General features: G+C 39.6%; 1 protein-coding gene across 1 annotated transcript in view; it reads left to right on the top strand.

The window, feature by feature from the left end:
• The window catches only part of SUSD5 (sushi domain containing 5), a 41,441-nt gene that overhangs the window by 17,813 nt on the left and 10,834 nt on the right, over positions 1 to 12,794 (top strand). Inside the window, exons 3-4 of the mRNA XM_042044015.1 lie at positions 2,940 to 3,058; positions 11,304 to 11,492. Coding sequence (XP_041899949.1) covers positions 2,940 to 3,058; positions 11,304 to 11,492 — 308 coding nt within the window. The remainder of the gene's footprint in view (positions 1 to 2,939; positions 3,059 to 11,303; positions 11,493 to 12,794) is intronic.

The following is a 12,794-nucleotide window of genomic DNA, read 5'->3' as shown; positions in this document are numbered from 1 at the left end:
AGAACTCAGAAAATAGGCTATTAATGTGTATTTTTAGTCATACCTGAAATCCTACTGGCTGCAAAGAGACTATTTCTATGCCATGGGCATTGCAGGTCTGATCGACCCACTACTGAGAAATGCTGAGCACTCTTGAAGCTCCATTCAGCAACAGCAGTAACAGCTTACTGAAGATGTTTAAAGCTTGCAGGACTGAGCCTGAGGTGGGAAACTACTGTCAGAGAAGAAGGAATGAAAGAGATTAAATAGATTTTTTTTCTTCCTTCAGCTTTTTAGAGTAATATTTCACATCAAGGTGTGAAAAGACATCTGAGATATTCAAGTCCAACCATTGACCCGGCACTGTGTCTTGTGTACAAGACAAGGTTTCTTTCATTTCAGAAGGATTGCATTAGGACATTTGCAGTTTTATTCAGATCAATTTTAATATGACAAAAATCCAAATGAAAGTCCTAAGTAGCAGATACATGTAAATACATGTGAAAAATCTTAATGTAATCTAAAGCCTTTCTTTATGTATAATGTTGAAACTTCATGCAAGGTAAACCTTTGTCAGCTTGATCACACTGGATAGCAGCTGAGAAGGTTCTTAAAATGAATTAGCTAATGGATAAAATCTATCACCTACAAACCTGTAGTTTATAGTAAAATATTTGAAAAAAAGTGAGAAAAACTAGCACTTTAAATACATGACCTTACACCTGAGCCAGGTATCCTGTTTTGGTGATGACCTCATTATACCAAGGGTGTGTCACCCACAGATAACTTTGCAGCCAGCTGAAGAACTGATAAAGAAGTTACAGTGCTTTGGGCAGAAGCAAAATACATAAATATAGAAATTGGAATTGGAAATCTCAGAAGATTTCTAATTAGAAATTAGAAAGATAAGATTTTCAAAAGCGGCTTCCATGTCTCAGGAATTTCAGTCTTTGATGGAACATAGAAATGAGTGTGGCCTGATGTTCAGAGACCAGAATTTTATGATGGTAAGAGTCTTCAAAATTAATTTGTTTCCCTTTGTTGCTTTCTTTTCTTTTTTTTTCTTTTTTTTTCTTTTTTTTGAGAGAGAGAGAGCGAGCCTCCAGCCTAAAGTACACAATTACAGATGAAAAGCACATTTTTTGCAGTCATATCATTATCTGTCCACTCAGTGTTGCAAGACATAACTGATCCAGGGATCTAAGCAAGTGAGTATTTATTGGAAAGATTAAGGTTGATGAGTTAATTTTTGAAGGGAGGCATAAGTGTCTCCTTCTTTTAGACCTTTTAACACCTAGTGGAATAATATGGGAATATTACATACATACAGAAACTTTCTAATTGATATCCTGATCCTCCCAGTCATCTGAACTCATTTTGGCAGATCGAGTGGCTTTTGTCTAAGTGCTTAATTACTGACTTAGAGGATTCAGATTTTAAGTCCATTAAACTCTGAGAGAACTGAATTTAAAACTTGTGTGGACAATATTGTCCTTAAAAAAGGACTTTTTTGAAGGGATTTTTTGTCCCTCAAAAAATCAAGTGGAGTTTTCTTTATGAAGGAAACATATTTGGTTTGAAATCATAAAGGGGCTTTTAGCAGGGAATGACATCATGTTGTTTTCCAGAGGAGAAGTGTAGCAGGAGCCATTTTGGTGCACATGTGTGACCACCACCATACGGCTTGTTTCATGTTGCTTTTGTTTGTTTATAATAAAAGAACACTAAAGTTGTGTATTTAGCTACCCGAAAGCTAACACATGCCAGAATGAAAATAGTCTGTACAACCATAATTCAGCTTATTTCTACAAAACAATTGTTACATAGTATTTTAAGTGCATGATCAAATACTGGGTTTCCACTGGATCTTTTCCACCCTCAATGAACAGGCATTTTATTTATTTAATCTTATTTATTTTATATTATTGTATTTTATTTTATCTTATTTTATTCCTCAGATTTAGGGAAGGGCTGATGGCACATTAGTTCAACCATTGCACAATACAAAATGATAATTTCCTCCTCTGGAAGGATTTGCTCTGTGGAAAGCATTTTTATCTTCCCTTCACTAGAATAGCTGACTGTGCAACACTTCTACAAGCTTGCTGTCCACGAAAATATAAACCCACACCATTAATATCCAGCTGCAAAAATTTGGGCTGAAACAACTTTCCCAGCCTTTGTAACCTCCAATGTAACAGTAAACCCAGTGTTTTCTGCAAGAAACTCTCTCCTATTTGCTAGTTTTAAGCAGCCAGTGCAGCTGAGAAAAGACATAATTGGTAAACTCTTACTTCATCATCAGCACCTACAGGATTTTAAAACCCAATATAGATCTAATACCTTTCTTCAAGCCTATCAGGGGTGACAGGATGGATTAGGTACTGATGAGTACCAAACCAGGAGAAATGGAGTTTACTCAAAAGTGTGAAATTGCTATTAAAAAAAAAAAGCTGTTTTTCTTCCAACAACCCAAGATGAATTTTCTGAGTTTGTCTGTGTTAGCTTTTGAGCAGTTAAATATGCAACCTTACTGGCTCTTTAATGTAAACGCTAAGATTTATAATCTTTCAGATCAAATCTTGAGTTTCCTATTCATTTCCATCCAGGTACCATCAATGGGAACATGTATTGCTGAAATGTGAGAGCAAAATATGGCCTTAAATACTTTGGGTATAGGCCTGATATTTAGAAGTATTACAGAATATAGTAAGATAAACATCCTTTGTTGCTCTCTATGCCTTGAACTGATTTACAGCAAACATTTTTCCAATTACTTCTATTTCTCCCTTGGCTTTTTTTCATAGATCTTCCCACGCTATTACTTTATGTGCCAAAGCTGAAACAGTTAAGCTGAGGCTAAAGCCTGACTACTCTGATAAATAAATCTCCAAATTTCACCTGCTTGTACAACTCCAGAAGATTTCTGATTATTTTTTTCTTCTTCTTCTCTATTTTAGGACAATTATATGCAGAAAGACGGGCAGCAAACAGCAGAGCGTGAAAGCCATTGATGTTAAAATTGAAACCGATCCCTTTGTGAATGACCAATATGATGCTTTTTGTGTAAAGGATGAAGGTCAGCACTGATATACTTTTGAAATAATGCAGAGTCATCACTGTCTTGCAACATTAAAAGTTTTGCCTTCAATTTTTCTATTGCTGAGAGAGAAAGAGGGAATGTTAAGGGATAAATCTTTGTAGTAATAGCCCACTACAAGAGCCAACTGCTGCAAAGACATTGGTTGCAGTAAATAAATTGTGTTATCTTTTGTCTTTGCTGCAGTTTAGTGAGTTCAGACAGCACTACTGATCTGGCAGAACCCATTCTGGTGCTCACAAAACATAATTTATGGAAAGGAATATATCTGGCACCAATCTAATGGAAATGCCTGAAGCATGACCCTTACTCAGCACTGTAGCTGAACATAACTCAGCAAGCTGGCTTCCAGCTGCAACGCACCACGCTGTATACAACATTTGTATGCAAGTAACTTCAGTACCTCCATTTTAGTTTAGTTTTGCTTTGCTTTGCTTTGGGCGTTTTTTTAACAAGTGTAAACCAGGCTGCTAGGGCCTCTAATATATCCCAGATGATTCTGAAAACCAAACTGCTTCCAGCGTAGGTTGGTGTTTTAATTTTTCCGTATTTAAATTCCAGAACCCACAAGCAAAGATCAATTCTGAGGGTAAAAAGTGAATTGTTACTGATAGGCAGGATTGTGTAAAGGAATTTGGGAACCCCCAAAACAGATTGTTGATGTCCACAGTGAGTTTTTGCATCCGATTTCCAAGAAAAGCAAGGGTAAGCAGATGGCATTTCCTGAGAAACAGTATGTTCACAATGCAGGGGGGCATTCTGATAAACAGTCAGTGTCAGCAGCGTGGATGAAAATGTGGTTGAAGTGAAATGTGGCAGAGGTGATGCATATTGATGTGTACCAAATCATTCTTTTTAGAAATACCGATTTTAGCAGAGTTTGACCATCCTCTCAAGTAACCCGTGTGATATCAGCTCCAGGCTCCGTGCTGCTGCGAGCAATGCCAGCTCTGTCACTCAGTTGCTAATGTGGTGACACAAGCACCTTTGTGCTTTCTTCCATGCTGCTACTCACACATAGAAGCAGATCCCTGTAAACATCTGCAAAACTCTCTCATTGTCTTCCTTCAAATCTCTTTTGTCATCATCCCCCCCTCCTCGAGAAAAACCTTGCAGTGGGTGGGACAGCTGTGGGATGCTGAAATCATTGCTCTGGCCACTATTGTTCCGTTGTGCCCTTGTGCTCCCCTGTCTGTCCCCACCTGCTCCATCCAAGCTTACACGTGGATGCTGGATTTCAGAGAAGGAGCTGCATTTACCTTTTGCATTTGATTACTGCTCGTGGTAAAGGGGCAGACAAGAACGCAACCAAACAAGATTATGCTGGAAAGGAGTACTACATAGGACTCAGAAACTGCATAGTTAAAACTTCGGGGAATTTCAGATTATTTGCAAAGAAGGAACAATTCATGAAGGATTTATTTTGTAGAAGGCGGGGAATTTTCTGATGACAGAACAGGATGATCATCCCAATGCACTCATAACGTAGTCCTTACATGCAGAAACATCTCTGGATGACTCTAAGCTTCCCTCTTCTTTAAATATACAAAAACATTTGGGATGCAGAGCCAATGTTTGAACAGAAAGACTCAAGTGAAGATGTCTGGCAGAGCCTGGTTTGTTGCTGGTATGAAAAGAGCAAAGTCCGGAAAAGAAACAGCCTTAACATTACAACAGTAACACACAAGCCAGCACAGAGCTGTTGACTGATGAAAGAACATCCTCAGGGATGCCACTTCCAGTTTTAGCAAATATCCAATAAGAAGCAGCAAGAGCAAACCCTGCACCACAACCTCACACACAGCATATCTGTTCTGATCTTATGTACATGTGGCTAAGTTTGGATTAATGAGTTGTTTCTTACTTGAAGCCTCATGAATAATTTTTTTAGTCTTAGAAAAGTGGACATCACTTTTAATCTATACATTTGCAATTATAATACAGTAATGCATTAGAGTTAAGTAAGAAAGGCAAGTTGTTTTTGTCCTGCTGAAAGTGATAAATCCCAGGTTTCTTACACGGAGACCTATATCCCCCTATTAATTTCTTCCAGCCCTTTCATTTCTTTTATATCCGTGCAACCAATAATGAGCAGAGAGCAGCTTTCCTTATTTGTCAGACGTGGCTGAGATGAGCCAAAGGCTCAGACAGACTAGTAGGTTGAAAACAGAGGGAACAGTCACATCAACCTCTGCTTCAGAAACCAAGCTGACATTAGTAACTCTTTGCAACTCTACTTTCAGTTCTTAGGACTGTGCAGAACGCATCTTAAAACACCATGAAAGTTCTAGTACAAACCATCACAAATTAACTTCTTAGCCCTTGATTTATAACTAATATTTACTCAGTTAACATTTACCATGCAAATGAGTTGAGTCAAATTCCTTAAGCACACACCTCATCATGCCCCTACACCAGGGCAATAGTCAGATGCTAGCAAGAGCTCTGGGTGTGCTTACAGCATCAAGACTTTACAAATGGAAGTCTTGAAGAGAGAGTTTTTGCTTTGTTTCTGAAATGGATTTTGTTCTGTACACACGGAAGAATCACAGCAGTAATTGAGACTAAGAGTTATCTTTTACAGGGAATTGATTCTAAGGGTTCTCTTTAACAAGGAAAGATGTAGCTGTAACGTTTTATGAATGCTCTGAGTATAGCTGCAGTTTTCACAGTACAGAGGAATGTGTCTTCTCAGCTTCTCATAAACACATGTTTTATGCAGCCATTAGAGTCAGCAAGAGAACTCTGTACCAGCTCAGGATCTGCTGAGATCAGAAAGTTTCCCTCTTAGCCCTGAGTACCAAAAAATACCTAAAATAGATATTAGATTCTGCCAACTCTGAAAATGCAGTATCACACATAAGTTAGATCTGGCACACAGAGCTACTATCTCTATCAAAGTTCATAAGAAAATACCTCAAATTGTAAAGTAGATAAAGCAAGAAAACCAGAAAGCTGGAATTTTTCCTGCCTTATTTTTTTGTAATGCCACATACCACTCAATTCTATATATATATATATATATATATAAAATCCTCTTGGTTTTCTTTCTTATTTTTTTATTGCAGCAAAGGAACGATCTCTTTGTTGATAACCCCCAAGTTTTACTGGTTCTTTCTTTCAGTGACCCACTGATATTTACAGGCAACAAATAAGATCTGTTCCATAAGGCTTTGATTTACTGCCACCACAGGAAAACTAAACAGGCAGCAACTTGTAGTAGAGTACAGCATAAATGCAAATCAAAATTTTTTAAACATGACTGCTGGCTCCAGATATCCATCAAAGCTTGATGGCTTATGTACATACCTCAGTCAGCCTTTTTCAGCAGTAAGAAAAAAAGAAATTAGTGTGTTCTTTACAGCAAATATATTAAGTGTGCTTTACAAGAGCAATCAATCTGCAGTTTGCCTTGTGTAATATTTGAACTATTTATTTGTACTTGTCATGCTTTGCTGTAGATATAAGTTTTGGGGGTTTTTTTGGTAGTGCTACAGCTTTCTTTTTCAGAGCTTTGCATATAGCTGGCAGTCAATTCCCACTTCTCTGGTGATGTCACTTAAACGCATAAAGTCCTACCAAGCCCTATCGGATGTAAGAGGCATTGGCATCCCAGCATTGGGAGCTTACAAGCAACATTTACGTTGGCTATGATTGAGTTTTGGTTCTTTGTACTCAGTACCTTTATCCAAACAGAAAAATTCCATGTACTTTAGGGTTTCTGCAATCAAGAAGAAAAATAAACATCCTCACTCATCTCATTCACAGGTCTGACCATTAAGAGCTGCATTTTCTAATTTCTTAATGACAAGACGGCATCCTAAAAATTCCAGTGGCCTCTCTGGAAAAACTCCACTGAATCAGACAGTTGTAACAGGAGATGTTTTATGTCAAAGCGGGTGTGTCATGTCAGCTTTCAGAGCATGGTACACAGTTAAAGCAGCAATTGCAGATAATCAAATTTCCATAAATTCGTGGTTCTGCCAGGTGATGTGGAAGCTGAAGTCTGCATCTTTTTCATGTTGATTTTTTTTGCATTGATCTTAGGCTATCCTTTCTGTGGACAGAATTTTATCAAGACATCTCAAAAAAAAAATCTTTACAGACTAATGGGATGCTCGTAGTTCAAATAAAGAAGATGGTTCTGCTGTAATCTGGACTGGGGAGGAGAGTTGCTGTGTTCTTAAAATCATACGTGCCAACTCTTTGCCAGAAATCACCTGTCACAAACTCCTTTCCACACATGTTCTGTGGTTGCTATTCGGAGGAGGTATTTTTCCTAAAAGCCAATCAGGACTGAATGTGCTAACTCATTTAACAGGAGGCCTCTTTAGTCCCATGTAAAAAATAATTACTGAGTCTCAAAGAGGTCTGTAACCAGAGCTGTCACTATCCCTAACATACACCGTATTTTTGCTGTGCCACTTATTCTCATTGATTTACCAGATGCTGACTCTGTTCTGATTTCTGCACATGTATGTTGAGCTCTTTCTTGACTGTAGTGGTGACTTTCACTCCAGGAGACAGTCTGTGCCAACTTACTGCTGACATGAGGATCTCCTGTGAACTTTAACTGATTTCCTTATATCTGTGCTGTGCTGTCTTGCTCTGAAGCCCAATCCACCCTCACTTACTGGAGGTCAGTTATTGACGTATGGAGCACTGTTATGTGTTTGACCTTAGTGTCAACGTGTAGAAAATTCTGGAAGGGTCAAGATGTCCAGAAGCCAATTCCAAGTTTCCAGATTTAGGATGTGATCCTGGACACAAGCAGGCAGAGCATGGGACCTGCTTGATACTCTGCTGGATGGCCCTTGGCTATCAAGCAGACCCAGCTTTTTTACTGAGAAGCATGAACTGGGCTAATTTTTTAGCAAGTACTAAGAAAATATGCTGGTTTGTGGGAGGATAGATGAGGGAAAAATCAGTGCTCCAGATGGATGGAGGAGCCCAGCCCTCATCTACCAACGCCACTACTGCAGGCAACCCCTGTGGTCACCTTAACAAAGAGCACTACTGTTCCTCTACATGACAAGCTGCTGCCAACACACCCTCTGTCACGCTTCATGGCCCAGATCTGCCTCCTCTCTTCCAGCAAGAAAATGGCCTGAATGCCAGCACTGAGCACAGACTGTTGCTCCAAATAAGCCCATGCTCTTCCAGCTCCTGGTACAAAGGCTGCAGACAAAAACCTGAAGCCTGTCCCCAGAAGTGGCTCCGTTTGATGGTTGCTGTGCCAGTGTCACTTCTGTACGTGTGCCAGAAAGAACAGGTTTGGCAAAAGACTGAGCAGGAATTGTCATAGCAACCGAGACTGCAGAAGGACGAGGAGCCATAAAATGCTGTAACCTGGAAAATTCCTGTACATTTTATGCAGGAGAGGACAGCAGCAAAATGGATGTAGGAACTTGAGTTTGTCTTTGCAATGTATCAACTTTCACTTATGCTTGTCCATCAATGTCACTCAATGTGCTCTGCAGCAAAGGCATGACCTTACAAAGTCTCATGTGAGATAGTCAAAAGTTCACCCTACAGTGTTGGTCCATGAACATCTTTAAAATCTCTGCTTTTCTTTCTATTCATGCATCAGCCAGGTCTCTCTTTTAGGCTCTCATAATTTTGTTACCATGTCTGTTGTCAAATTTTACTGTAAAGAACCCTTCAGCTTTCTTCTTTCCTGGAAGGTTATAATGTGCTTTTTGAATGTTTGCCATAGTTAACTAATGTGTTGCTTTTCTGTGTACTCTGGCAACAGGATTAAGAAGCAAGGCTTTGTAGATAAGAATACTCTCTGATGTATAATTGTTCCATGCAGCCTGGGATCTATACTTCCCTCAGAACAGATACACAGTTCCCATTTGCATGGAAGGAAGTAGCTACATAAATAAAGTACATGAAATGCACAGCTCTGTAGCCTTCCTATGAGGCGATAAAATAATTTTTTATACCTTTCATCCACATCAATCTCTATTCATCCGACCAGTTCACAGGAAAGGCATTAGCTGCTAAATGTTCCTCACTTCCTCAGATACCAAACCTCCATAAGACTCTATAAACTGAGCTTTGTGTAGCCTCAAAAGCTTGTTTTTTTCTGTCAGTGTGTGTGTGTGCATAACTCCCACTAACTTCTGAAGGTGTTAGACAGTATATATATATATATATGTGTGTGTGTGTGTGTGTGTGTGTGTGTGCGTGCCATACAGAGAGCAGGCTTCAAAGGTTTGACTTCAGTAGCATGTCCCTTATACTAGTGGCAGATATTTTTCAGCATACCCTGTTGAGAAGTGGTAGTCAGGTCTATCAGACAATTTCCAAAAGCCTGATCCAAAGGAACTTTCACAGAATGTGAGTGTTTATCATAGGATTTTCATTTCACTACAAGGTAAACAACTGGCAAAATAAATACATCGTATTTCTAAATAAGCATGTATTTACCTATGCCTGGCTCAGAAGCGGGTAGATGATGGGAAAAGCTGCAGCCTGGGACTCACAAGGATTTTGCAGAATGTCCCTGGGGCAAAAGCAGGAAAGCCTGAGCTTTTTCAGAAGGGGGATTGAAAAAGCTTTTCTGTCAAGCCTGTTGCCCATTGAAAACCCCAGGCATGAACTGGTGCCGATCAAACTGTTGCTTTCAAGATCTTGTGGTGATGATGCCCTAAAAGTACACTCTAGTAAAATAGCAAGAGTGTTCTTTGAAAACGTTTTTCCTTCTGCATGTTTAGGAACCTACTCTTGGAGTCTTTTCAGCTTCCAAACAAAAGTCTTTTCAAGGAACACAATCTTTGCTTTTCCAGCTAAGCAATCAGGTTTTTGTACCAAGGCAAACTATTTCAACAAGAGAGATCAATACTAGAACACAGACCTAGCCCTGTGTTTCCCTTATCCTGTATAATTACCAGAACTCATGAGCCTTTTCATTTTGGTTGTTCTGTATCTGGACAAAAGCAGGTACTGGATCTTCAACTACTTCGGCAAGAGGAGCAGTTGGTTTTTTTCTAACACAGTCAATGAGGGTCCTAGAACCACTGGAAAAAATTCCCAGATTTGAGAATGAATATAGAAGTGATAATTTGTACCAACACTGCTGACTTTGCCCACTGGGTTTCTTGGCAAAATCTATGTTCTTGCATTAAAGTTTTTTTTGTTTGTTTTGTTTTTCTGTAACCAAGAGTTACCTACTCCAAAAAGGACTGTAAAAAAACATGGAGGAAAGAGGGACGTGGCAAAGCCCTTCTGAAGAGCTCTTTTCAGAGAGGAAGGCCTTTGAGAAGAGAGAATCCACAATGCTTGAAAGTTCTCTAGAAGATATTGGTCTGCCTTGTTAACAATGGCCAAGATCATTCAAACCTGAAAAAGAGAGTTAAAATTCAGTTTACACTGGTGGTGGCAGATGTCAACCTGCCTCCCCTTTGCACTTCCTTAATACAACAAAAAATGCAAAACATTTTGTTCTTGTTCATAGGAATTTTTCTTTCTGGCTTTTAATGCTGTCAGCAAAAATACTATCAAACGTCTTGTGGAGTTTTATACCCTGGTAAATTTAGCTCTTCAGATTCTCACAGGCAGCAGAGCTGTTACCCCTGGGTGTTCTTAAGTTGACGAGCACAAGTCGCTATTTATTTTAGGGTGACTCTAGCCTAAAAAGGGAGATTTGAATATCTGGGAAGACACCTGATGTTGAGAAAGACTAGAATATTAGAGATAGTCTAAAAACTGACTGGTGCTCACATGGACCTTTTCTTTCTGTGAATGTGGACTGGTCCATTGCTCAGCATCTGCTGGCTTCCTACAGTGTAGAAGAGATCAAAGCGCCAGTCCTAAACAATTTCACAGCCTTTCTGTGGTTAAGAAAAATGACTGTGCTCAAGCTGTTGCTTTCCAGTCCCAACCTGCTCAAGTCTTTGTTAGCTTTTGTAGAATCAGACAGGGAAGACAGCTGTGATTTGGCATCCTGACTTGTTTGAAACAAAGCCCTTCTAGATACATGACTGTCAGACATGAATAGCATCATGGTTATCACATCACAGTCATAGCCCAATTTATACCTTCCCAATTACAGCTGGAAATAACTGTGAAGGGACATAAGGGCACGAAACAGATGAGATGTACAATTTCCGTGGACGTGTGTAAGTTTATCCTCAGGGAAACTCTTACCACTGCTGTTAGAACTGCATTCAAAGACTGTTGTGAAGTCTTTACAATATCATCTCTTTTCTCCTTTCAGACAAGCCCTGTGGGGACCCGCCGTCCTTCCCCCACACCATCCTGCACGGCCACACTGGCTTTGAGATGGGGGACGAGCTGCTGTACGTCTGTGCCCAGGGGTACGTCATGGGCAACAAGGAGACGGCGTTCACGCTGCTCTGCGACAGCTGCGGCGAGTGGTACGGGCAGGTCCAGGCCTGTGTCAAAGGTGAGCTCACCCAGCACACAGAGCATCCCTCTGGGAGGGAATGTCTCCCAGCAACCTACTCACATGGTTCCAGGATTGTAGGGGTGTGCCCCAGGCACCTGCAGTCCCAGTAAAGGTCTTGGTGAATGTCTTAGCTGGCCCAACAGGAATTTTACAATCCCATTGGTAGACATCTCCAAGAAACCACAGGAAAAGACAACTTTCTCACGCTTATATGAACAAAGATTTTCTCTCTAGGTAGCAGAATCCACTCAATATAAAAAAATCTTTTAAGCTCTTAACTTTGTCCCCTGGCTTTTTGTAAGAAGTCACTTTGGCTGATCAGAGCTTTTACTAGGCCTTTCCTTTAGCATTAACATTCTTGCACTTCTGCCCTTACACGTATGATAAATGCTGCTTCCTTTTGTCAGGTTGGGAACATTAAAGACCTATGTTAGTTAAGAGAGCTGTCTGTGCCACTCAAATAAACTGTGACCCAAAAAGTGTATGATTTTTTAATTTGCCCCAATAAAAAGGCAAACAGTTTTTATCTTGTACCATGCCTCCAGGACTTTTGTCTACAAACACAAGAGTAGCTGCCCAGATATTTACTCCATTAAAAAAATGAAAGTGGATTTTCTTACCAAATGGCTTGACTCAAGAAAAGATTTTTCTAAAAAAAACCCAAAACCACAAAACCCCCAAGCAAATTGTAAAATGACATTTCCTTAATTTAAACCTCAATAAACTCCACCTTTATGTGTTAGTTAAATTCTGCAGCAGTCTTTTAACTTTCCCCTTGTTTAAACACAGGCTAAACTGTAACATGAGTTCAGGTGTGGATGTAACCTGAATTCTGCTTTCTCATGTTACCCTGCTCCATGCATAAACCCACCATTTTTTCCAGTATTTAAGAATGGTCATCAGAGAATCTTAGTACTTTTTGAGAGGGATATCACATCTTTAAGGTAATATTTCTGGCAAAATAGAAACATTTTAAGCAAAGGAATGGGCAGCTGTTGGGTAGCTGAGCTATCTATGTGGGCTAGAGTTAGTATGTCCATTTCAGAACCTATATATTCCTTAATGTCCAGAGGCTTGCAAGGAGTTATTTTTACTCATGAATATACCATCAGGCAATGGATAATCATGAGAAAAGGTCAAACTTGTTCTTAGTAGAAATAGGTCATGTCTGTGCACCAGGGAACCAGATTCTCAAACCCATCCAACTGGTATAGATACAAAAAACCTAAAAAATGAAAGCACCAGGGTTTTCTGAACTCTTTCAGCTTCTAAAAGTGTTTTTACAAACAGCAGTTCAGA

Source organism: Corvus kubaryi, unplaced genomic scaffold (genome assembly GCF_017639235.1).
Source record: "Corvus kubaryi isolate FWS band 111438036 unplaced genomic scaffold, C.kubaryi_AGA036_p1.0 37398, whole genome shotgun sequence".
Classification (NCBI taxonomy): Eukaryota; Metazoa; Chordata; class Aves; order Passeriformes; family Corvidae; genus Corvus; species Corvus kubaryi.
This window is presented reverse-complemented; position numbering and strand designations above follow the sequence as displayed.